General features: G+C 44.9%; 1 protein-coding gene across 1 annotated transcript in view; it reads left to right on the top strand.

Annotated features, from left to right (window-relative positions):
* LOC147102210 (sodium- and chloride-dependent GABA transporter 1) overlaps nt 1-27,248 on the top strand; it is a 113,384-nt gene that overhangs the window by 77,558 nt on the left and 8,578 nt on the right. The window contains exons 4-12 of the mRNA XM_085964512.1: nt 1,534-1,666; nt 5,712-5,846; nt 10,267-10,370; nt 16,084-16,208; nt 16,913-17,025; nt 20,392-20,532; nt 22,446-22,545; nt 25,645-25,745; nt 26,336-26,503. Of these exons, the coding sequence (XP_085820638.1) occupies nt 1,534-1,666; nt 5,712-5,846; nt 10,267-10,370; nt 16,084-16,208; nt 16,913-17,025; nt 20,392-20,532; nt 22,446-22,545; nt 25,645-25,745; nt 26,336-26,503 (1,120 nt within the window). The remainder of the gene's footprint in view (nt 1-1,533; nt 1,667-5,711; nt 5,847-10,266; nt 10,371-16,083; nt 16,209-16,912; nt 17,026-20,391; nt 20,533-22,445; nt 22,546-25,644; nt 25,746-26,335; nt 26,504-27,248) is intronic.

The following is a 27,248-nucleotide window of genomic DNA, read 5'->3' as shown; positions in this document are numbered from 1 at the left end:
AACCTTGGGGACTGTGGCGTAGGTGAGAGAGGCGACGAGGTAGTCGTACTTCGTGGCATCGACTGTAATGCTTCTCAGCCGGAATCTGGACTCGGCTTGAACGAACCAGGCCTCGGCCAGGTTCTCCCAAAAGTCCAGTAGTTTAACCGTGACTGCGTTTGTATCTGCCATGCTAGCTTAGGATTCGTGCTGAGCGTCGGGGTCACCAGTGTTGAGATACCATGGCAAACGTGGGAGTCGAGACCAGAGTTGGTGGAACACAACTGCTTTAATTCACATCATGGCAAAGAGAGAGCTTGAAAAGCCCGCACAACCACTTAAATACTCCCCAGACAGGAAGTGCTCCTGGCAGCCTGTCCCTGCGGGAAACAAGTTGCCGGAGGAAAGGGCCCCCGGCTGGGAGCGGCTGCTGCCGGCAGTGCGCCTGCGTAAACTGTCCGTGCCGCCGTGAGCGGATTATGTCCAATGGTGGCGTGTCGCCACAGTGGTCAATTTCTAGTTATTTCTTTGATCTTCTATTATCTAACCAATGGTGTTTAACTGAGAATACAATTTCTATTAGTATAGCAATGGAGCCTTCCATGAATATTGATCTGTTTTGTGTAAATGTGGCTTCATTCTTGTGATTCACTAATCAAGAATAAGATAAGAAAAGTTTAGGATAAGAAACGTCTATTTATCTCATTAACTTCATACATCTAATGTCCTAACTCATTCATTATATCATCCAGCTACACTTTTAATACCTTTTTTAAAAATCGAAATATAAAGATTAGCAACCACAGATTCCGTGTGTTTTGCAAAGAAAGATTCCCTGGCCTGCTCCCTATAAACACCTTTAGGCAGTATCTGCCCTGCTTCCATACAAGTATATAATAACTTGCAGGTTTTTCTCATTTATTAGTTGAACATTTCGTTGCAAAGCACAGATCGGTTTGTGTTCCATCCAGGCACAAGTGATAAAACTGTAACGACAAACTAAAACATGGGAAATCTCATTTAGCTGTTTGCATTCATTTCTTGCTGCATGTCAGTGATATGGATTCCACAAGGAATCGCAGTGAGCTGCATCCTCTGCAGTCTTCATTGTGTATGACATTTCTTTTGGGACATTTCTTGAAGTCCATTATTGTGTTTGACATATTGGCGGTGCATGAGGAGATTCTATACGATTTGTCTGTGAAACTCAGCAGTATAATGCCCAATTGAAAATACAGATAGTTTGCAATGCATAAAGTGTCACAGATAATCCCTCCCTCTTTGTAGAGTTTAGTTTGCTTTTTCCTCATATCCACTCGCGCAAGATTATTTCAGGTCTCTGTGTTAATTTGAGTAAAACATTGAAAAGTCTGGACAGCTCTAATTCATTTTACTTGCTTTCCTTTGTTGTATTTCATTTTAGTTGTTCTGTTTCAACTACCTTTTCTCATCTCAGTTTTTACTTATTGTCATTACTAGCAATGGAGAAGAAAAATCGACTTCTAAATGAATTGTGATCACTGAGATTACATTATCTTTGCCTCATTTATTTAGTTACAAAGTTCTTCAGAAGACAAGTGGTGTGGATAACCTTGGGAATGTACGCTGGGAACTTTTTGGTCTCCTCACCCTTGCCTGGGTGATTGTTTATTTCTGTATATTTAAAGGGGTTACGTGGACTGGAAAGGTAGGTTTAGAGTCAGTTATTATATTGTCTTGTTTAGATGGTTTATCATCAATTTTGACTACTGTTCATTTTATCAAACAACAGAAGATAAATTTTGATCAGAATTGTAAAATGATGAAGATCTTCAGAAGTTACATCATAAGCCTAACAAATCAAAATATTTATTACTATCCATTCAATCCTGCTTCACTTTTATTTCCTAATTTTCTAATCTGCCCCCCTCTCCCAAAGGTTCTGACTCTTATTGGAGTATGGTTCCTTCAGCAGCAGATTTCCTGCTGTACCTCACCCATGTGCCCATTAGAATGATAAAAGTATATAACACAAAAGGCGGCCATTTGGCCCATCATATCACTGTTTGCCAGAGCAATCCAAAATTAATCCCCCTGTCAGTTCTCTCCCCATACCCCTGTATCAAATAGCTATCTAATGTTCCCTCAAAAGGTTCAATGATATCTGCCTCAACCACTCCCAACATCACTAAAAGACAGAAAAACTTGCATTTATGCAATCACTCCCACTGAGGCTAAACTCCACACACTTCTGGCCTTTCCACTCTCCTGGTCTCTCGCAGCTCCAGGTTCCTCATACCTGAACCTGGACAATGACGGTCAGCAGACTGTATGAACATGGACAATAACATACCAAAGTCCCATTCCATCCAGATGCATGAACTTTCCACCAGTGATCACAAGATAGTGACCAGTAGAAAGCACATTGGCTGTGTTTTTTTTCTCTAGCTGGCCCAGTGGTGTTTATATTATACTTTATAGTTAATCAAATTTATGGACAGGAGCTGTGCAGAATGTAAAGCAAGAAATAAATTATTTTATGCTAAGGGGGAAAAACATTTGAATAAAGGTAAAACTAGCCTATTTGAATTTGATTATTTTAATTAACCTCTAAAAATTAAAATTCTGATTATTTTAAGAAATATTTCTCTATTAGTGTTTTTCGATAACCTGCAAAGTAAATGTTCTTATATTGTTAAATATTAAAGAAATTTTAGTACATTACTTAACACACCATTGGGTAACGTTATCACAAGGCTAAATTCTATTTTGTTAAAATTGATACCAGACATTTGAATCAAAAACGTTTCTAGAATAGCTTATGCACATTGGTGCAGTGGTATCATGCTATCAATGTTGTTCTGTGTTTAGTGAATTGGCAGTATTGTAGCAACTCTATTGATACGAGTAGTTTAATGATGGGCTGAGACTGTGTCATTAAATGGGGAATGAATATTAAAACTGAATAGAAATTCCCTCGATTGAAATGGATAGCATTTGAATCGCTGGGTCAGCTGGAAGCTTAGAGGCTGAAAATGGGATTTGTGTTAACACACGGCTTCCATTTTACACAGTCACTTAATCCATAAATGATGTGTGATGAAGCTCATATCTGCAGGCACCAAATGTCTGATCTCTACATTTCTGGAAAATGCATTTGATATAATCGATATTCTAATGTTGCTTTAAAGTTGCAGTGCTGCATAAACAAATTAAGCTTCACGGGAGCAGGGGTAGGCCCATCAAACCTGCTGTACTTGGTTAACCATGGCAGTTCTTTATCTTTATTACTCCCAGTGCCCTGCCCTTGGGCTATAATCCCTTAATACTCTTTTTCCCAATTAGGTATCCATCGCCTGTTTAAATGCTTTAATTAATTCTGCATCTATGGCCTTCTGGGAAGTACATCTCACATTCTCACAACCTTTATGTGAAGTCATTTTTCCTGAATTTTCAAAATTAAAATTAAAATTAACTGAGATTATACCCATCTGTTCTAGATTTCTACCCCCATCTACCTTGCTAATTCCCTTCATTATTTTAAACACCTCAATCAAGTCACTATTTAATCTGCTCATTTCTAGGAAACAACCATGTTTACCTAATCTTTCGTTATAGCTAAATCTCTTCATCCTAATCAATCATCAATGGATTCTTTCCAAGGCCAGTGTATCCTTCCTACTGTGCAGCATGCAAAACTGAACACAAAAAACTCCGAATGAGGTCTGACCAGCGCTCTGTATAATTGCAGTCGGATTTCCTTGCTTCTATATTCTAATCCTCATGTGATGAAGCCCAGCATTCCATTACCTTCCTTCATTGATTCTGCAACTGGTGCTGTGAGCTAGCTTTAAATGAGTTTTGTACCTGAACCCCAAAATCCTTTTGTTCATCTACCCCACCCCCACAATGCTTTACCATTTACACTTTTCCCATCAGCCAGTCTTACTTCACAATTTGTTGCAATGAACTGCATCTCTCATTGTTCTGCCCAATTGCTTGTTCTACCATGTCCTTTTGCAATTTTCAGCTCTTTTTTTAAATAATTTACTACAGCTTCCAGCAAAGTGTTATGTGCAAACTTGAACATACTGACGCCCATGGCCAAATTCAGGTTATTTATATGGAGAGAAAAGCTGAGATCCTAGCATTGCAACCTCAGGGACACCACCTGTCACTGCTTGCCAATCCAAGGTTTCTATTACAAGTCTCACTATTACCTCCAATTCCATGTACTATAGATTTAGCAGAACTGCATCAAATGTCTTCTGAAAAGCCATTTGCAGTTACATGGAAAGATTTGAATTCTCATGCCATCCTTTTAAAGATCTCCCCTCATTCCCTTCCAATTTTCTTCCCTCCCTTCCTGAAAGCACTGATGAGACATGATTCCATAGGCTAGTCCCCATTTTTGATGTGCTGGTAAGCTATTCAACAGCAGCGGTGTCACTATATGGACTTTTCTTTTCTAGTCCAAAGGATAAATAGAATCATAGAATGGTTACAGCACAGAAGGAGGCCATTCAGCCCGTCGAGCCTGTGCCGGCTCTCTGCAACAGCACTTCAGCTAGTCCCACGTCCCTGCCCTTTCCCCGTAGCCCTGCAAATTTTTTTCCTTCAGGTACTTATCCAATTCCCTTTTGAAAGCAATGATCGAATCTGCCGCCACCACCCTTTCAGGCAGTGCATTCCAGATCCTAACCACTCGCTGCATAAAAAAGTTTTTCCTCATGTCGCCTTTCGTTCTTCTGCCAATCACTTTAAATCTGTGTCCTCTGGTTCTCTACCCTTCTGCCAATGGGAACAGTTTCTCTCTATCTGCTCTGTCTAGGCCCCTCATGATTTTGAACACCTCTATCAAATCTCCTCTCAACCTTCTCAACCTAAGGAGGACAACCCCAGCTTCTCCAGCCTATCCACATAACTGAAGTCCCTTATCCCTGGAACCATTCTTGTAAATCTTTTCTGCACCATCTCTAAGGCCTTCACATCCTTCCTACTCAGAATTGGACACAGTTGCTCCAGTTAAGGCTGAACCAGTGTTTTACAAAGGTTCATCATAACTTCCTTGCTTTTGTATTCTATGCCACTATTTATCAAGCCCAGGATCCCGTATGCTTTTTTAACCACTTTCTCGACCTGCCCTGCCACCTTCAATGATTTGTGCACATATACCCCCAGGTCTCTCTGTTCATGCACTCCCTTTAGAATTGTACCCTTTAGTTTATATTGCCTTTCCTCATTCTTTCTACCAAAATGTATCACTCCGTAATTTTCTGCGTTAAATTTCATCTGCCATGTGTCCACCCATTCCACCAGCCTGTCTATGTCTTCTTGAAGTCTATCACTATCTTCCTCACTGTTCACTATACTTCCAAGTTTTGTATCATCTTCAAATTTTGAAATTGTGTCTTGTACACCCAAGCCCAAGTCCAAATGCCCCATGTTGTAAGCTTCAAGTCACATTTGTGTTTGACATTTCAATACGCCTATCATTACACTATGGAGAGGAAGCGATATTGGGGTTGTTTTTGTCCCATGGAGACTACAGACATCTTAGCCTCCATTGGTGCAACATAAAAGCAGATATTGGTGTCAAGTTATTGCACCCAACCAGCTAGAGGAGGGGTCTGGGTTAGGTGGGATGCAGAAGAAAAAGAATAGCAAGAATAATGGTTAAATATATCCCATAGATAATCTACAGACTTTATCCTAATATTTGATCATCTTTTCTTGGTGTTTTCTGTAACCAGGTTGTATACTTCACCGTGCTCTTCCCTTACGTAGTGCTGCTTGCCATCCTCATTAACAATGTGCAACTCCCAGGAGCTCCGGTTGGAATTAATTACTTTGTTAATCCGAAGTGGGAGAAATTAAAGGAAATCCAGGTAAGCATTGCCAGCTTTCTGAATGAACTTTAAAGTTGGAGACTTTGGAAAGCCTAATCTCGATTCAATAAAAATGTATTTTGGTCAGGGAGACCTGATGATGTTTCATCAAAAACAAACTTTGTACTTCTGCTTTTAAAATACATTTTTAATTCCAAAGAAACTTATAAAATTGAGTCACCACCTTAAACTGTCTCAACTTTAATTGCTTCCTCCTGAATAAAAACAGGAAGAGGCTTGTTTTTAGGCAGCCAGGCATCTGACACACACAAAACCCATCATGCTGTTTAAGAGTCTCCAAATCAAGCTACTGAGAAGCCCACCCTGGCATTATGTAGGCCACACACTCTGTCCCAGAAGGACACAGCCCACTACTCAAGTCCAGAGAGTTGAGGCACGGTTGGCAAAGCCAAGCCTTAGGGACCACCAACTTACAATGGGGCACTGCTGGTGTTTAATCAGTGAAAGCCACATAGCCTACCACCAAAAGAAAGCTTCCTGCTTCTTGTCAAACCAAGACCGCCTTACTCTTTAGGGTACTGGGATACAGGGTAATCTGGAGCTGAATGGGAAGAATCCCAGCACCCATGTAACAGGTCTTCCCAACCCCAGGCTCCATTAATGATTCAGGCTGGCTGATCAATCACTAATAATGCTCTGGCGTACTGTGGACCTGCCGACCATAGATATCAGATTCGTAAATCTACTACAGAGGGTTGGCTTCGTTCCAAAATTCCATTGCCAAGTGTGACATCTGAAAGCCACCTCGACCCCAATGAAAGCTCACTAACCTGCCCTCCTGCCCTAAAGAAAAAGAAGATAAAGTGCTGGTTCTGTAAAGCAGACTAATCTGAATGAACAAAAACAAGATAAGCTCTAGAAGATGCTAACAATCATTCACTGAATGCTCTGATTGCATTATTTGGTGAACATCTTTGGTGCTGTTGAAGGTCTGTTGGGCAAGATAAAATCAAGATGAAACTTAAGATAGATCCCCAATTTCAAAGTGATAAACTCAATCGACAGAGATGAAGATCCTGTCATATAGAGATTAAAGAAAAATTGTTTGCACTGATGTTTTCATAGCCTGATGTCCCATATACGACATGTGGTGAAGAATTGTTGAGATATACATTTTGGACACTCAAGTCCACCAAAAAACTCCAGATTTCAACTGGCTTATCTCAATCCAGTAGTGTACTTAATTTATTCCAACAAATGCATCAAAGGTCAGTCAGATGATCAGCAAGAAAACGTACCTATTCCAAAAGGAAAAATAAACCTAATCTTTACTTTAAACAAATATAATTCATACTGCATGATGTTTAATTTTGGGGCTCCTTATATGCTTCTATGGAATGAAGACCCATTTTTATAAATTAATCACAGATAATTATTTTTCTTATCGTTAGTAATAGTAACGCGAAGTTCCATTATGCATGCTGAGACCTGATTGCTGATTTTAGGCCCAGAGACCTACTGCACTGTGCAAACGTTTGCAAAGATTTTTAATTTATTTCAATAAGTTTTGACTTAACTTGCAATAAATCAATGTAGTTACCGGCGATTAATGTGGCACAGTTGTGTAATCACATTACAGATCACATTAACACACATCTCCGTTACAAAGTGTCTTACAAGACATCCCATTTATATCCTGATACAGTTTGTCAGTGCCTTATCAGTGGCCTGCTGGGAGGTTCACTTCACTTGTGTAGCCTTAGCTGAGACTAGCAAAACTCACCCACTAGGGCCTCAGTCTTCAATCACTGAGGACTGGAAAGGATCCCTCTGTAAAAGTAGTTATGTCTCATGTTTCTACACGAGCATTATTCTCTATGAAACCTTGTTTGTTGCAGCGCTCTGTTAGTCAGATTATTATAATGAAATGTACGGTCAAATAGAACACTGAGTGAATGTGTCCGCTGAAGATGTTCTCGAGATAATGTGTGTAAATATCCAATATTAAGAAGACCATCTAACAGCTTGTCAGAATCACAGGATGGTAAGATTATCTAGTGTCTACTTATCAGAAGATCAAAGCAATTTTCTCCATCTCAAAAGTCCATTTTAATATCAACTTATTGATGTTCTGAAATCCAATTCTGCCTCAGATGGAAGTGGTACTGTTGTTTATACCCAAATACTGTATGTGATTTAGTTTGCCACCCAGGCATCTAACTTAGTCCAGGTTACAATTATCCAGTTACAATTAGTCCCGGTTACACCGTACCCAGAAATGTTACCATTTTGCTTTGTTCCCTACACCAGAAGTCCAATTGAGGCCTAACAGTTCCAAGTAAGAGCTTGTAAACTGTATTTGTGATTGTTTTCTTTTGTCTCTGGGAGACCCTGGGAGTAATTCTAGTGTGCAGGGTAGGATGAAAGCTTAAGTTTGAAATGTATAAGGTTAAAAAGTCAATTGATACAATCACAGAGTATAAAATTTGAATTCATCTGTTAACACTTGTTCATCACTGAATCTTTCCAAAGTACTGTAGATAGAAAATACTTCCACTCAGCCTTCGTCTTTGCGTGTAAGGAAAGAGTCATTCACTGGCAATTCATCTACATCTGCACGCTGTATCAGGTGAAAATTTAATAAGTGGTCCCTGAAATTCCTCAGGGATTACTGTCAGCTGTGGCTCAGTGGGTAGCACTCTTGCCTCTGAGTCAGAAGGTTGTAGGTTCAAGTCCCACTCCAGGCACTTGACCACATAAATCTAGTGCAGCACTGAGGGAGTGCCGCACTGTCGGAGGTGCCGTCTTTCAGATGAGACGTTGAAACCGAGACCCCATCTGCTCTCTCACGTGGACGTAAAAGATCCCGTGGCACTATTTCGAAGAAGAGCAGGGGAGTTATCCCCGATGTCCTGGCCAATATTTATCCCTCAACCAACATAACAAAAACAGATTATCTGGTCATTTTCACATTGCTGTTTGTGGGAGCTTGCTGTGTGCAAATTGGCTGCCGCCTTTCCCACATTACAACAGTGACTACACTCCAAAAAGTACTTTGTTGGTTGTAAAGCGCTTTGGGATGACCGATGGTTGTGAAAGGCACTATATAAATGCAAGTCTTTCTTTCTTTCTTTACACCAGTCTTCTCCTATAGTAACTGGTAGGAGACCAGCTGACCCCCACCTTTCCCCGCCCCCTCCCCCCCCCCCCCACAACAACCCCTCCAGGTTGCACTGGGTCGTGGTTGTTTCTGGGAGTTTACTGGCTGGCTTGTAAGGGCCAGAACCTCCATTCGCCCCTTACAAGGCAACCGATGGCCCGGGGTGGAGCCAGTGGAGGAGACTCCCTAAGCCTGCAGTCCCTCTTGAGGCTGAAATAGGACCCATTGCGCCAAATGAGCAGAGGTGTATTGGCCTGCAAAGAGTGTAGTGGGCCCCACCACTGGGGGTCCAGGCCAGTCAAAGGACCCCCAGAGAGTTAAATTGCTTTTAAAACTCAATTTACAGCTCACCCTGTTGAGACTGTGTACAATCTGCACCACTGTGACAGCTATCTGGCTGCTCTCACAGTCTAGTACTAAGAGTGCCTCTGATTCCTTAGATTTTGATGTTTTCTTGCTGTCAATCAAGTTGTTTTACTCTGCTGTTAGCTGTACTTAAGCAACAGGACATATATTGCACGCAGTGTTAAAGGTATTCCTCATCAAAAAAATCAGCAGGAACAATTTCTTCCCTGCTGTGTTCTTGTTGGTAACTGTGCACATAAGTCCCTAGAATGGCAAATTATATAATTTCAGCTTCCAATATCCTTTGCATGTAAGGGTTTAAGAATCTTTGCACACTTCTGTGCTATGCAATTTACCTCTCCAAAGATTTATTATTGTATTTACAGTGTATTGGGGAGAAATTATATTTTTATTTTTAAAACAATGTGCTCTGGTGTTTAAGGTTGGAGAAAAAAATCTTGCAGGACTCTTGCTGCATTCTTATTATCCATTCAGTCCCTACTGGAAATGACGCTTATGTGGATTGAGTTATGGTGCCCTTCAAGGTTGAATAGCCCATCTACACTCATAGCTAAGCTTTAACACAAAGAATGGACACCTGGGCTAAGTGCTGGAATGCAGCTGGCACCAGTAGAACTGTGGCCCAGCATAAACATCTGTACCTTAAGGACAAGAGGGGAGAAAATTGAGTGGGGTGGGTGGGGGGGGGGGTGGTGGCGGGGAAAGGGGGCGGCAAAATCTTTTTTAAACTATGGAGTCTTAAAATGCATCACTTTGCATTTGCAGATGGTTCAATGTAACTGCCAGCAACCTATCACAGATAGTCAGGGAGAAAAGCTTCTCCATTACCTCACTCAGAATGTTGCACTGGGGTTACCTCGATACACTCCGCACTCCAGCTGCAGCTGTTTGCTCAGTTTCTAACAACAGTCATTGTCTTTGGTTTATTCTCAGGTGTGGGTTTATGCTGCTGTCCAGGTCTTCAATTCCATTGGCATTGGTTTTGGCTCATTGATCGCCATGTCAAGTTACAACAAGTTCAACAACAATATTCTTAAGTATTTTGGTTTATTATTGCCTTGATAACTGAGCTAAAATCAGTGGAACTCAATCAATGGAGCTGTATTGTTATCTTTTTCTATTATTATTTTAAATGTCATAGAGTCATAGAGTCATAGAGTAATACAGCACGGATAGAGGCCCTTCGGCCCATCGTGTCCGCGCCGGCCATCAAGCCCTGTCTAATCTAATCCCATATTCCAGCATTTGGCCCGTAGCCTTGTATGCTATGGCATTTCAAGTGCTCATCCAAATGCTTCTTAAATGTTGTGAGGGTTTCTGCCTCCACAACCCTTTCAGGCAGTGAGTTCCAGACTCCAACCACCCTCTGGGTGAAAAAGTTCTTTCTCAAATCCCCTCTAAACCTCCCGCCCTTTACCTTGAATCTATGCCCCCTAGTTATTGACCCCTCTACTAAGGGAAAAAGCTCCTCAGCATCCATCCTATCTATGCCCCTCATAATTTTGTACACCTCAATCATGTCCCCCCTCAGCCTCCTCTGCTCCAAGGAAAACAAACCCAATCTGCCCAGTCTCTCTTCATAGCCGAAGCGCTCCAGCCCTGGTAACATCCTGGTGAACCTCCTCTGCACCCTCTCTAACGCGATCACATCCTTCCTGTAGTGTGGCGACCAGAACCGCACACAGTATTCCAGCTGTGGCCTAACCAGTGTTTTATACAGCTCCATCATAACCTCTTTGCTCTTATATTCAATGCCTCGGCTAATGAAGGCAAGTATCCCATATGCCTTTTTTACCACCTTATCCACCTGTTCCGCCGCCTTCAGGGATCTGTGTACTTGCACACCCAGATCCCTCTGACCCTCCGTCTTGCCTAGGGTCTTTCCATTCATTGTGTATTCCCTTGCCTTGTTAGTCCCCCCAAAGTGCATCACCTCGCACTTTTCCGGGTTAAATTCCATTTGCCACTGTTCCGCCCATCTGACCAACCCATCTATATCATCCTGCAGACTGAGGCTACCCTCCTCGCTATTTACCACCCTACCAATTTTTGTATCATCCGCGAACTTACTGATCATACCTTTTACATTCATATCCAAGTCATTAATGTAGACCACAAACAGCAAGGGACCCAGCACCGATCCCTGTGGTACCCCACTGGCCACAGGCTTCCAGTCACAAAAACAACCTTCGACCATCACCCTCTGCCTTCTGCCACTAAGCCAGTTTTGTATCCAATGTGCCAAGGCACCCTGGATTCCATGGGCTCTTACCTTCTTGACCAGTCTCCTGTGCAGGACTTTATCGAAGGCCTTACTGAAATCCATGTATACCACATCCACTGCGTTACCCTCATCCACACACCTAGTCACCCCCTCAAAAAATTCAATCAAATTAGTCAGACATGATCTTCCCTTGACAAAGCCATGTTGACTATCCCTGATTAATCCTTGCCTCTCCAAGTGGAGACAAATTTTGTCCCTCAGAATTTTTTCCAATAATTTTCCTACCACTGATGTTAGGCTCACTGGCCTGTAGTTCCCCGGTTTTTCCCTACTACCCTTCTTGAATAATGGTACTACATTAGTGGTTCTCCAGTCCTCTGGCACATCCCCTGTGGCCAGAGAGGTCCTGAATATATGTGTTAGAGCCCCCGCAATCTCCTCCTTTGCCTCACACAGCAGCCTGGGATACATTTCATCCGGGCCTGGGGATTTATCCATTTTTAGGCCAGCTAAAACCGCCAATACCTCCTCCCTCTCGATGTTAATATGTTCGAGCATATCACAGTCCCCCCGCCCTATTTCTATGTCTACATCGTCCTTCTCCATAGTGAAAACAGATGCAAAAAATTCATTTAGAACCCCTCCTACATCTTCCGGCTCCACACACAGATTGCCACTTTTGTCCCTAATGGACCCTATTTTTTCCCTAGTTGTCCTCTTACCCTTAATATACTTATAAAACATCTTCGGATTTTCCTTTATTTTGCTCGCCAGTGTTATTTCATGGCCCCTCCTTGATCTCCTAATTTCTTTTTTAAGTATCCCCCTGCACTTTTTGTACTCCTCTAGGGCTTCCTCCGTCTTTAGCCTTTTGTATCTACCAAAAGCCCTCCTTTTTTTCCTAATCCATTCTCGTATATCCCCTGACATCCAAGGTTCCCTGTGGTTTTTGGAACCACTCTTGACCTTTACGGGAACATGTTGCCATTGTATGATCTCAATCTCCCTTCTGAAAGCCTCCCATTGCTCCGATGCGGATTTTCCTACAAGTAGCTGATCCCAGTCCATTTTGGCCAGATCCTGCCTTATCCTATTAAAATCGGCCTTCCCCCAATTTAGAACCTTTATTTCCGGCCCATCCCTGTCCTTTTCCATGACCACCTTAAATCTTACCATATTATGGTCACTATCACCAAAGTGCTCACCTACTAGCACTTTTTCCACTTGGCCGGCCACATTCCCTAGAATTAGGTCCAGTACCGCCCCCTCTCTTGTAGGACTTTCTACATGCTGGCTCAAAAAGCTCTCCTGGATGCACTTTAAGAATTCTACACCCTCTGAGCCTTTCCCACTCTGACTATCCCAGTTAATATTGGGGAAGTTGAAATCCCCCATTATTATTACCCTATTATTTGCACATTTCTCTGAGAGAAAATGTGCTTTATAAATGGTGGACTGGTAGCTCTAGTAGTGGAATGTAGGGGGCTGAATTTCCATGGGGATTCTCCCACCCCTTGGCTCTAACCAGCAGAAGAGCTGTGGAATCCCCATAAAAATGACCGAAGATTTCAATAGAATGAAAATTGGGTGGGTTCTATAAATAGTCTGTCCTGCCAGATTACCACCTAGGCCATGAAGTTGAAATTTTACCCCAGTGTACCTAAACTTCCAGAAAGCCTTTGATGTTCCACATGAAAAGCTGCTGCACAACTTAAAGCAGTGGGTATTCTCGGTAAAACTTGGAAATGGGTCAGGAATTGGCTGAAAGGGGGAAAGCAGTGGGCCACTAGTTAAAGGAGTAAAGTCAGGCTGGGCAGCTGCATTGAGTCGAGTGTCCCAAGCACTGGTGCTGGGGCCCCGACCGTTGATGCTCTACATAAATGATCTGGATTCACATTTGCAAAATAATACTGTGTTCAGTTCTGGTCATTCAGGTCTTCGGGAAATATCCAAGTCCCAGAAACAGCCCAGAGAACAGCCACGGGGCTTGTGTTAGATGACGGAATTATAAGGAAGCTCCTTGGCTTTGAAAAGAAGTAAATGAGACAGGACCTTATAGAGGTGTGTAAGGCACTAAGAGGAATAGAAAAGATTAATCCAGGGCACTATTCAAGTAAAACAATGACTGCAGGACAAGGGGACAGAGGTAGAAAACGGCAAGTTCAGGACTCTGGTAAGGCAGTAGAAGCAAGAACTCTGAAAGTAATCAAAAGGCAGTTAGACGCTGTAATGGGGAGGGTCGAAGCTTTCTATAAAAGATGAGCCAAATGGCCTCCCTTGTCTGTACTTATTTTTGTGATTTTTAAGACTATGAGAGAGCCCCTAAAATTATTATTTAATTGAGGGTCTAATGAGCCATTGTAGCTTCATTATTCCAAACACCCTCAGTCCTTCTTTCTCCTACATTCTTCAAGTTTCTAAAACCCAAACTTTGTGTCACCTAATCGCTGCTTCCTAATTTATCTCATCTTCCCTTTTCACTTTTTTCAACCTGCACTATGGGCCTTAGCCCTTCAGCTTAGCAAGCAGTTTGGTTTCTCAATAAAAAATTGCCTGATAAAATCAAAATTCCCTCCGACATATTAGGGCCAATTTTCCACCTCTGGATGGTAGGCGTCCCCCGGGCAAGAGGCGTCCCCCGGGCAAGAGGCGTCCCTTGGGCAAGAGGCGTCCCCCGGGCAAGAGGCGTCCCCCGGGCAAGAGGCGTCCCCCGGGCAAGGGACGTCCCCCGGGCAAGAGGCGTCCCCCGGGCAAGGGACGTCCCCCGGGCAAGAGACGTCCCCCGGGCAAGGGACGTCCCCCGGGCAAGAGGCGTCCCTTGGGCAAGAGGCGTCCCCCGGGCAAGAGGCGTCCCCCGGGCAAGGGACGTCCCCCGGGCAAGAGACGTCCCCCGGGCAAGAGGCGTCCCCCGGGCAAGGGACGTCCCCCGGGCAAGAGGCGTCCCCCGGGCAAGGGACGTCCCCCGGGCAAGAGGCGTCCCCCAGGCAAGGGACGTCCCCCGGGCAAGAGGCGTCCCCCGGGCAAGGGACGTCCCCCGGGCAAGAGGCGTCCCCCGGGCAAGGGACGTCCCCCGGGCAAGAGGCGTCCCCCGGGCAAGGGACGTCCCCCGGGCAAGAGGCGTCCCCCAGGCAAGGGACGTCCCCCGGGCAAGAGGCGTCCCCCGGGCAAGAGGCGTCCCCCGGGCAAGGGACGTCCCCCGGGCAAGGGACGTCCCCCGGGCAAGAGGCGTCCCCCGGGCAAGGGACGTCCCCCGGGCAAGGGGCGTCCCCCGGGCAAGAGGCGTCCCCCGGGCAAGGGGCGTCCCCCGGGCAAGGGACGTCCCCGGGCAAGGGACGTCCCCGGGCAAGAGGCGTCCCCCGGGCAAGGGGCGTCCCCCGGGCAAGGGGCGTCCCCCGGGCAAGGGGCGTCCCCCGGGCAAGGGGCGTCCCCCGGGCAAGGGGCGTCCCCCGGGCAAGGGGCGTCCCCCGGGCAAGGGGCGTCCCCCGGGCAAGGGGCGTCCCCCGGGCAAGGGGCGTCCCCCAGGCAAGGGGCGACCCCCGGGCAAGAGGCGTCCCCCGGGCAAGGGACGTCCCCCGGGCAAGAGGCATCCCCGGGCAAGAGGCGTCCCCCGGGCAAGGGACGTCCCCCGGGCAAGAGGCATCCCCGGGCAAGAGGCGTCCCCCGGGCAAGAGGCGTCCCCCGGGCAAGGGACGTCCCTCGGGCAAGGGACGTCCCCCGGGCAAGGGACGTCCCCCGGGCAAGGGACATCCCCGGGCAAGAGGCGTCCCCCGGGCAAGGGACGTCCCCGGGCAAGAGGCATCCCCTGGGCAAAGGACGTCCCCCGGGCAAGGGGTGTCCCCCGGGCAAGGGACGTCCCCCGGGCAAGGGACGTCCCCCGGGCAAGAGGCGTCCCCCGGGCAAGGGGCGTCCCCCGGGCAAGGGACGTCCCCGGGCAAGAGGCGTCCCCCAGGCAAGAGGCGTCCCCCGGGCAAGGGACGTCCCCCGGGCAAGGGACGTCCCCCGGGCAAGAGGCGTCCCCCGGGCAAGAGGCGTCCCCCGGGCAAGGGACGTCCCCGGGCAAGGGGCGTCCCCCGGGCAAGGGACGTCCCCGGGCAAGAGGCGTCCCCCAGGCAAGAGGCGTCCCCCGGGCAAGGGGCGTCCCCCGGGCAAGGGACGTCCCCGGGCAAGAGGCGTCCCCCGGGCAAGAGGCGTCCCCCGGGCAAGAGGCGTCCCCCGGGCAAGGGACGTCCCCGGGCAAGAGGCATCCCCTGGGCAAGAGGCGTCCCCCGGGCAAGAGGCATCCCCCGGGCAAGGGACGTCCCCGGGCAAGAGGCGTCCCCGGGCAAGAGGCGTCCCCCGGGCAAGAGGCGTCCCCCGGGCAAGGGACATCCCCTGGGCAAGGGGCATCCCCCGGGCAAGAGACGTTAATTATTAAGAATTGGAAACTCTTCTGTTTATAAATCTTCTCAAATACTTGATTAATTTGTGAACATATTGCTCACAGCTGTATATTAACATTTGGTAATTATGTTTTAATTTCCTCACAGAGATACATTGGCCATCTCATTGACTAATTCAGCCACAAGTATATTTTCTGGATTTGTCATTTTCTCTGCATTTGGATACATGTCCCATATGATTAATGTCCCGATCGATGATATTGCTGTCGATGGTAAGTGAGTGCAGAGATGCAAAAAGGAGCTGCAATGATTTACTGAGATTTGAATTCTGGTTACATGCTTTAACCAGATTGCAGAAATACATATTTATTTGCATGCAAATGTGTTTCTATCTCCAGTATTTCCATATCTCTTGGTTGTGGGGATGGGGTATTCTGCACAGATGCAGTTCTAAGAGCAGTATATTGCAGTGTGGAAGGAAAAAATAAAAGTGTCCGTATTTCCGGCAAAATGGCTCAGCACATTCGAAGAACCAGGAAGGTTTGAGTTTGAGCCCCGGTCTGTATTGAATTAGCTGATCTCGGCTAAGGCAATGGTAGAAATGCGACAATTGGCCTCTGCGCCCCTGAGTTGGAGAGAGGAAACTCAGCGAGCTCCTGCTCACTATCCAGCAACTATGTGGATGTTGGGTGAAGAGAGGGATGGGCTTGACCGTGACTCCCTCACTGTTGAGTAGTTTGCCAACACTCAATGTCTGGGTCACATATGATTAATGGCCATTAGAAAAGGTGTCGGTAGAGCTGTGCCCAGCGATACCTTCAATGGAAGAGGAGGAGAGAGGAGAAAATTGGTGAGAAAAAAATTGCAGCAAGTAATAGTATATTTCTGAGGCAAACCGATTTTTTCTTGTAATAATTATTTCATGATTTATTAATACTGCAGTCAGTAACTCTTAAATTGGCTCTTATCCTTATAGGCCCAGGACTGGTGTTTGTGGTTTACCCAGAAGCCTTTGTTACAATGCCGGTTTCTCCCCTGTGGGCGGTGCTGTTTTTTGTTATGCTGCTGTTTCTGGGACTCGACAGTCAGGTAAGAGTCATTGTAAAACATTGGCAACTTCAGGCTACAGTGATGGTTGGGGAGGGACGACAGCAGCAGAGAATTGCATCCAGTTTTACTATTTTTTTTTCTACTTGCATACAGGTAGGAGATGACTGTTAAAAATAATCTGCACTGTGAGCAAATTCTGAATCACTCAAAAACTCTTAAGAAATCTGTCCAACAGATACCAGCAACTCTGGGATGAAACCGTCAACTACAATTCCTCAGTGATATTGCATTTTCTCACCACTTTAACAATTCAGAACAGACCATTGTCTCGCACACAGTAATGTCCAGTCCCCCAGATTATATCAGCCCAGTAAAATTACATTTGGAGTGCAAAATTAATCATCTTTTCTCACCACATTAGAAAATTCAAATAGATTTGACCATATAAATAATGAAATCAAGAAAGTACTTCTGTCAAATATAAAATAGAACCTCGGGTATCTTCTCAAACAGGTAATGAATCATTATTTTAAATATATCTAAACATTAGTGTGTTGATTTACACAAAAAAGCTGCAGTAATTGAGATAAATATGAAATTGCAGTCTCGCTGGTGCCTTGATGTATTGTAATGTAAATGAGACTGTTCAGCTGTTACCAACAGCACACAGTATCAGCTCAAGAGCTGAAACAAATTTATTGAACAAATCATAAACAAGCAAGTTATCCGACAATGATTTAATAAATGAATATTTACAGTAGCAAATATTTTATCTAACTCCTCAAGTAGACAAAATAATAAGATTACAATGTCATTCTATGTCTGTCAATTGAGAGCCAAGGGCCTGTGCTCACCAGGAGTTGGATGAGCAATTGCTCAAAATCATAGGATCCCTCGCCAGGCAGATGAAAAAAACCATCATCCCATGAGTCGGGCAGAATTTGAATCCCAGTGCCAGAGGTAAAAGGCTACGCAGTCCCAGTCTCAGTTTCACGCTCTTATGCCTCAATTGCTAGATGGTTAGATTATTTGTTTATAATTCACCAGGCTGATACCTGGGATGGCAGGAATGACGTATGAGGAGAGATTGTGTCGATTGGGCTTATACTCACTGGAGTTTAGAAGATTGAGAGGGGATCTCATTGAAACTTATAAAATTCTAACAGGACTAGACAGACTAGATGCAGGAAGGATGTTCCCGATGGCCGGGGAGTCCAGAACCAGGGGTCATAGTCTAAGGATAAGGGGTAAGCCATTTAGGACTGAGATGAGGAGGAATTTCTTCACCCAGAGAGTGGTGAACCTGTGGAATTCTCTACCACAGAAGGCAGTTGAGGCAAATTCATTAAATATATTCAAGAAGGAGTTGGATATATTTCTTAAGGCTAAAGGGATCAAGGGATATGGGGAGAAGGCAGGGACAGGGTACTGAATTTGAATGATCAGCCATGATCTCATTGAATGGTGGAGCAGGCTCGAGGGGCTGAATGGCCTACTCCTGCTCCTATCTTCTATGTTTCTATAATTTCAGCCTTACTGTCAGCTTTGGCTCATTGACAGCACTCTCACCTCTGAGTCAGAAGGTTATGCGTTCAAGCTCTACTCCAGGACTTGAGCACATAATCTAGGCAGTGGAGTACTGAGGGAGTGATGCACTGTTGGAGGTACTGCCATTTGGATCAGATGTTAAACCAAGACCCTCTCTGCTCTCTCAGGTGTATGCAAAAGATCCTGCTGCAGTAATCAAAGAAGAGCAAGAGAGTTCTCCCACTGTCCTGGACAATATCTATTCCTCAACAGAGATCACTAAAACAAATTATCTGGCCATTTATTTCATTGCTGTTTGTGGGACCTTGCTATGCACAATTTGGCTGCCACATTTCCCTACATTACAACAGTGACTAAACTTCAAAAGTATTTCCTTGGCTGTAAAGCAATTTGGGACATCCTGAGGTTGTGAAAGGTGCTATATAAATGCAAATTCTTTCTTCTTTTAACTCTAGGAATTCATTTAATTTCTTATAAATGACTTTCAAGTGCATGTAGTGAGGCATCAGGAATATTAACCCATATTTTCTGAGATTTTCAAATTATCTCCTCACGAGATTCCTACCTACCTTTCTCATAGGAACTTCCAACTGCATAACTGCCTTCTTTAAGAGAATCTTCAACTGACTCTGATTAAAAAGAATTGTCTCTTTTATAGCCTGGAAAAGAGTCTCCTGGGAAACCTGGATTTTGAATAACTAGCCATTCAAATTCAAAAAAGGAACAGTGTGTCAAATAAAAAACTGAACCAATCTTGGTCTATATATCTAGAATACATTAAATTTTCTACTAATGTTACATAATAATTATCTGAGATGTTGTCACACCCACAGCTGCACACTTCAGCTTGTATCCAGGATGCCCAGGTGAATCTTTTCCATACCGTACCTTTTACCAGGGACTCAGGGAGACTAACAACCTTTAGGACAGGCTTTAACTGGCTGCTAAATTCTCTTTGTGCAATGATTAAGTTTTAAAGTGACAGCTACCAAATCAACCGTACACAAAAATACACAATTTTTGTCACATCCACGATATACTTTGCTCCGTTTTATTATGGAGTTGTTTCCACTCCTAATGAGGAGTCCTTCTAATGACTTTGCACTGCCTGACTGAGATGATTATTGTGTATCATCCACCAGTGTTTCACCTCTTCCCAGCTGTTCGTAAAAACCCATGCATAGACCATTAAATCCATTATCTGCTCCTTTGTGACTCATGACTTTTACCTGCTGTTCTCCCTGCCCTCTGTTTTGTTCAGTCCAGTAAAGTTACGAAGTCCAGTAAACTCACCAAGTTACAAGTCCCAGTTCCACACCTTTCTCTTTTCAGGTAGTTTTTTAAAATCATACTGTTCGTGTGTTGTGTTTGTGGATTTGGTTCTGTGTAATAAAGAAACAGCATTTGATAAACAACAAGCTGCACAGCAAGTTGCCTAATCAGCAGGACTCTGAACAATAATGTTATTCCTCAGCATAGTGCCAAACATAAAACAGAGAGAAAAATGAGAGAGTTTAAAAAGCAGCAAATACTGGAACTACATGGCAGGCCCACCGTGTGAAAAGGGGAAGGGTGGATTGTGTTTCGGGTGCAGAACGTTTGTAAGAAGATTCTGACTCTGACAGGATTCCGTGTTGCTTAAGATTTAAAATAGTGATTGTGTTCCCTTCAATTTTGGGTAATAGATTATTTATTTTATATTTCTACTGAGCAAATGGTATTGAAGTGAGTTAGTGATGGTATTGGAATTTTATTTAAGGAACACATACACCTTCCATAAGAAGTCAGGGACTCATTTAAAATACATCCATGCAATTACTTTGCCCATGTTTCTTCTAACTCTCTCTTATTTTACAGTTTGCCATGGTTGAGGTGATGGTGACAAGTCTAATGGATGCCTACCAGGACCAGCTACTGAAATACCTGAAAAGGAAAGAGTTTGTGGTGCTGGCTGTCTGTGTCGTAGCCTTACTGTTGGGAATTCCAAACGTCACACAGGTAAATCTCTCACCAAGTGCCAGTCAAATGCATTTCTGAGTATGAACCTTTACAATGAGTATTGGCTGAAAATTCTTTATTTGGATCAAACTTTTGGCTGAAATGTATTTAATTACTGGCTGATGTAGATGTAGAGCAACAAGTAGGTGGTTGTTGCTCTACATCTACATTTAGGTGGATAAGCCAGATAATTGTGTCAGGGGTAGTGTCGCTGTGAATCGAGCATTGAGTCGTTCTATGTTCCATGGTCTGTTCTGGGTCACCACAGTCGCACACTGGAGAGTTTTTAATTCTCCATTTGTGCCACAAGTATTCGCATCTGCCGTGGTTTGTGCGGATGCGGTTTAGGGTTGCACATAAGCTTCGAGGAAAACCGAAGCCAGGGATCTCCCACGTCGGGTCTTTCACGAGGTGTTTGTTTGCGACTTCTCGTGAACTCGATTTGGCTTTCCAAGCATCATCAGGGTTTGAAGTCGCATTGTCGAAGGTTAGGCGCGTGGGTCCAAAAGGGCTTGCGCGACTTCAAGCGGTGGTGAGGGACGCTGTTGAGTTCCTGGTGGATGGGGAGATGTTCATTTTCCACAGTTCATTGGTCTTCCCGGAGGATTGCAGCATCGTGGCGAATGGTTGGGGGAGCGATGTGCGACAGCACGGGCAACCAGGGTGTTGGGGTCAACTTGAAGGTTCCAGTTGTGAACCGCATTGCAGAGTTCAGCTGGACATCAGCAAGTCGAGTGTGGCTACTTCTGGTTCATACCGGTGCACAATACTCAGCTACAGAGTGCACAGGGGCCATTGCTGACGTCCGTAGCACTGATGCTGATGCTCCCCAGCTGGTGCTTGCCCATTTCTGGACCAGGTTGACCCTTGTCTTCGACTTGGTGGCTACCTCCTTCAAGGTTAGCTTGTAGTCCAGCTTCACCCCAGGATAGGTCGGAGTGGGGTCATGTTGCTGCAGGAGGTCACTTTCAAGGTGCGCTTAGCGTTCCTATTATCAAGATGGAATGCAGTGATTGTTGTTTTGTGACAGTTTGGCTTGAGCCTCCATTTCTGGATATATTCCTCCATGGTGTTTAGGTCCCTGTTCAAGGTGGACTCGATGTCGTTGAAGGTGGCTGCTTGCATTGCCAGGGCAAGGTCATCCGCATAACTTGATAACTTTGGGCGTATCTTAAGTGGATTTAATCATACAATTTCATAATGCATTATAGTAGTTTGCCATAGCCGAGGTGATGTAATTGCGCTTGTTACAACCGTCCTGCTGTTACAGAGAATTCCACGGCATGTTACACTTGTATTCCTGAACCTGTTTTTACATTTTCTGTCATCTGGTCTGGAATTTCTGTCTCAAATGTTCCAGGCTGGATCAGATACCTTCACTTCACTCCAAGGCTGGTGAAAGTACCATTTCAGCCTGATTCCAATGTCATTGTTATAATCTCGGGCCTTCTAATCGGAATATAGCACAACTGGAGAACCGGGAAATGTCTGCTGTTGATGAGGTCTCCATGCTTGGTCAGTGGACAAGGGCACACTCGAGCTTCTGGTTTGCAATGCCAGAAACTGCTGTTCTGCACAAATCTGTTCAGATCACCTTATTCAAATATTATATTGTTCGTTAATGCCAAATTCATGACCAGAGGTCCACCCCCCACCCCCACCCAGCTGCCTTCTCACCATGTGTCTCATCTTATGGAGGGAGAAGGGCTGACCTATTTTTAAAAAATTATGTTTCGGCATAATGGTCTTTTCCTATTCCTAAATATTCTTATGTTTTTTGTTCGAATATTATTGCCTCCTAGCTCTCAAATTCTGTCATTCAGCGGGATCAGAACTCTAATGTGCTTGCATCTTTCAGTCCTAAGCATTGCTTGGGTGCCTTTAACATCAGTCTTAATTTAATGTCATTTCAGGGTGGGATTTACGTGTTCCAGCTCCTCGACCACTACACCGCTCAAGTATCCATTGTTTTCCTGGTTTTCTTTGAGGTGGTTGCTATTTGTTGGCTTTATGGTACGTCTGCTGTGCGCCTTATCGTGAACCTATCTCAACACAGATTCAATCAAATAACTCTGTATCAAAATTAAAGCCAACTGCTTATCAAGGCAGCAATCCCTAAGTTATAAGAAGTTGGTGTAATCTTTATCATGGCAATAACTGTTGAATACAGAAGAACAGATATCAATCTGCTAAGTTAAAATCTATCAATTAAATTGAGGGTAGGCCGAAGCTTTATATACATTAGACGTTCGATGTGACCTCTCAGAATTAAAAGAATCCTAACTCCATTTAATAAAAAGCATAAGTGAATAACACTGAGCTCCTCCCAACACTAAAGGGTGCATTGGACCCATTAAACTGACAGGGGACTGACATACACAAATGGAAAGACATTGGAAGGCCAAGAACGCACACAAAGGGTCCATTAGACCAGCAGCAACCTGAGATGGAAGGACACGTTTTAAAGTCAGTTTCTCACAGCAACAATGGCACAGAAAGCCAGCAAAACATCATTTAAACGCTGGAGAAAGTAGATGTATAGGCCCACTATACCACCATGGACACTCCCAGCTGACCCTGCCCTCGTCATGCAAAAATAACACTTTGATCCAGTGACTACACCACCACAGAAATCGATACATATGGCTCACAGCCACTTGACTGCCAGCGAAATTAAATGGATTGATTAAAGGGGATGGACAGATGAAGACAAAAATAAGAAGAATGCCTGATGTGAGGCAGTGACTAACGGAGCCACACAGAACACTAAGCTACCAGAAATAACAACAGAAAATGCTGGAAACACTTAGCAGGCCAGGCAGCATCCGTGGAGAGAGAAACAGAGTTAACGTTTCAGGTCTGGGACCCTTCATCAGAACTGGAAAAAGCTGGAGATGTAACAGATATTAAACAGGTGCAGAGACAGGGAGGGGAGGAAGGAATTGAAGGAACATACTGTGCTTAGGTAAGAGGCAGGAAAGATTAAATGTTGCAAATGGGAATGGCAAAATCATACAGCATGAAAAATGGGGGCAGGGGTTATAGTTAGAAATTGTTGAACTCAATGTTGAGTCCAGAAGACTGTAAAATGCCTAATCAAAAGATGAGGTGCTGTTCCTCAAGCTTACGTTGAGCTTCGTTGGAACAGTGTAAGAGGCCGAGGATGGAGAGGACAGAGTGGGAGTGAAGCGGTGAATTAAAGTGACAGGCGAATGGAAGCTTAGGGTCACCCTTATGGACTGAACGGAGATGTTCCGCAAAGCGGTCGCCCAATCTGCATTTGGTCTCCCCAATGTAGAGGAGACTGCATCGTGAGCAGTGAATACAGTATACTAATTTGCAAGAAGCACAAGTAAATCGCTGGTTCACGTGGAAGGGGTGTTTGGGGCCCTGGACAGTGGGAAGGGAGGAGGTAAAAGGGCAGGTGTTGCATCTCCTGCGCTTGCACGGGAAGGTGCTGGGCAAAGGGGAAGGGGTGTTGGGGGTGATAGAGGAGTGGACCGGGGTGTCGCGGAGGGAGCGGTCCCTTTGGAATGCTGAAAGGGGAGGTGAGGGGAAGATGTGTTTGGTGGTGGGATCACACTGGAGGTGACGGAAATGGCGGAGGATGATCCATTGAATGTGGAGGCTGGTGGGGTGAAAAGTGAGGACAAGGGGAACCCTATCGTGGTTCTGGGAGGGAGGGGAAGGGGTGAGGGCAGAAGTGCGGGAAATGGAACGGACATGGTCAAGGGCTGTGTCAACCACAGTAGAGGGGAATCCTCGGTTGAGGAAAAAGGAAGACATGTCGGAAGCACTAGTATGGAAGTGGCATCGTCAGAACAGACGCGGCGGAGACAGAGAAACTGGGAGAATGGAATAGAGTCCTTACAGGAAGTGGGGTGGGAGGAAGTGTAGTCCAGGTAGCTGTGGGAGTCTGGGCTTGTAGTGGATGTTTGTCGATAGCCGATTGCCAGAAATGGAGACAGAGGAGTCAAGGAAGGGAAGAGAAGAGTCGGAGATGGACCATGTGAAGGTGAGGGAAGGGTGGAAATTGGAAGTAAAGTGAATGAACTTATCTAGTTCAGGGCGAGAGCAGGAAATGGCACCGATATAGTCATCGATGTACCGGAAAAAGAGGTGAGGGAGGGGACCTGAGTAGGACTGGAACGAAGAATGTTCCACATATCCCATGAAAAGGCAGGCATAGATAGGACCCATGCGGGTTCCCATAGCAACACCTTTAATTTGGAGGAAGTGAGTAAGCTACCAGGTTTGATCTCCAGACTGCTGAGTTAACCAGGGAGGCAGGAGGAACACTCATTGGGTCTGTGCACGGCTGGATTAAGGAAGGGTACATCGGTCAGTTCTCACTCCTGATCACTATCAACAACACCCTGTTGTAAGTTTGCACGTGTGGCCATCAAATAAAGACGGGATCAGCCTCAGCTATGAGGCTGTCCATGGGCAAGTAGACTAGTGACATTCGCTGTTGACACTCAGTCCTTTCGTGCAAACGCTACCCAAGGCTCTTTGGATGTCCAGTTACACTATATCATAGGGCTTCCCAGCATCCCCTTTGGAAGTCTCTTCTTCAAATAAGTCAAAGAGTTTGGTCAGGCAGGGTCTGCCCCTTTTGCAAATGCATTGGTTGCAATTTACTAGGTTATTTTCACATAGATAATCTCCAAGGTGAATAAACATCTGACGAACTCAAACCGAGCCAGATGTGGATGTTGTATTTGGCCCAGTTCAGTTCACTTTCAATTAGCAATTTTATTCTGTACTTATCCTATTGATGGGGCAGAGCAGGGAGCACGCGCACCGGCCATCTGTTGCTGACCTGGATCTGAACTTTCCGGACAAGTGGTACATGAGGGAAATGTGCCATTTACCCAACACCGACCTCACTCACTTTGAGAATCACAAATTGTTACAATCTTGTCGAAGTGTCACAATCCCTTTTTGCCACTGAAACAGATTTGTTTAAAACTGGCTGAAGCTGAAAAAACCAAAGCAGTTTTGCTTTAAAATCATTTTGACTTAAAAAAAAATCCCCAGGCATTACGCAAGTTATTGCCGCACAAGAATTTTCAGCAAGATTTTCCAAAGACGGTTTCATTTTTTTTAAAGGTGTCCCTCAGCTGTCACAGAACATAACAGAAATGCTGGGAAAAGGGCCGGGGATTTACTTCCGTGTGTGCTGGCTGGTGCTGTCTCCTGTACTGATACTCGTACGTACCCATCCTCTAGTTCAAGTCTTTTAATAAACAAGTGTGCATTTCATGGCCCTCGGGGTGCCTGACTGGGTTTAATGAACTAAATAAAGGTTATAACATTTTAAATCTTTGCTTTTTTTTATTGAACTGTTTAAATTCACTCTGTACTCACTGTGACCCTCAATAAGATTTTTTTTGTATATTTATTAGGGGGAACAAAATTAATTTTCTTTAAAGGCAAAGGACTGCTGCAAGGATTGATTTGTGGTACTTGACTGCACAGTTACCCTCCCCTTTAATAATTATGCTTTATGCAAAAATGCTGCCTTGCCCTTTGAAAAACCTCTAATAATTCCACCAGGCTGACCCTTTGAGTCCAGCAGCAGTAATTATGGCAATTTACTTCAGTCACTCCTGCCCATAATAAGTACTTAAAAGCATTGTTTGTAGTGCTCATTCATGCATTATTTTAGTATTCATAAATATCCTCTCCCCCTTCCCAAAGTTTTCTACTACCATTAGTAGAACACAAACATGTATTTGTGTGTTTCTGATTTTTGCTCTTTTGAAAAGCCTTAATTCTTCTGGTTTTTTTTTCTCTTCAGATTATTATGGTGTTTGTTGTCATTGACTTTGAGCCTGTACGTTACGGCAATTACAAATACCCAGAGTGGGCTCAGGCTCTCGGTTGGGTCATCGCTCTCACTTCGCTCATCTGGATTCCGGCTGGAGCCGTCCACACATTACTCACGTTGAAAGGCTCATTCTACCAGGTGCGTTCCCTTAGCCGCCGGCATTAAATGGCGATACATCTTAATTAAAATGGAGCCTGTGCAGGCAGGCCGGCCGGCCAGGGGCTGCCAGCCAGCTCATTCGCACTTCCAATAAGTTGTCCCTTGTTAATACACACAAGCAGCAAACAGTAATGGGAAGTAACCTGAAGCGTTTGGACAGCAGGAGCCATTAGGCAGAGTAACAGGCCACAGAGAGCGGTTAATCGGAGCTCTTTCACAAGCAGTGATGAGAAATGAATCAGGTTTCCCCTCCTCGCTCTCCAGCAAACATTTACACCTTGCAATTTTGATTTAATGATATTCTTTCCTTCAGCACATGTCAGGTGATGGTGACGGCAGCTGTGGAATGCTGTCCTGTACCACAGCTGCAGCATCAGAGGTGGGGTGCACAGGCCAGATTTGGGGATTGGCCCACTCTGCCATTTTCCCATCTGTGCAGATAAAATTCAAACATTTAAACTGAGGTGAAGCTAAATTGGCCGCAAGTCCTACTTATGATTTTTTGAATCGTTTTCCCCTGGAGCTGCACTGTGTATACATTACGTACAGGAGGGCTTTGAGTTCTGGAGGGAACTATAGACTGCTCACACTTGCGGTCCATATCCCACACACAGGTGGGAATGTTCCCTCCCTCATTAACTGGCCGGCTTCCTGCCCAAAGCAGACGGGAAGTCAGCAGGAAGCAGCGGAAAGTCAAGCGACCTCCGGGCCCAAGGTAAGTGGG

Source organism: Somniosus microcephalus, chromosome 22 (genome assembly GCF_052327205.1).
Source record: "Somniosus microcephalus isolate GS21.2 chromosome 22, FLI_Smic_1.0, whole genome shotgun sequence".
NCBI classification, from domain to species: domain Eukaryota; kingdom Metazoa; phylum Chordata; class Chondrichthyes; order Squaliformes; family Somniosidae; genus Somniosus; species Somniosus microcephalus.
This window is presented reverse-complemented; position numbering and strand designations above follow the sequence as displayed.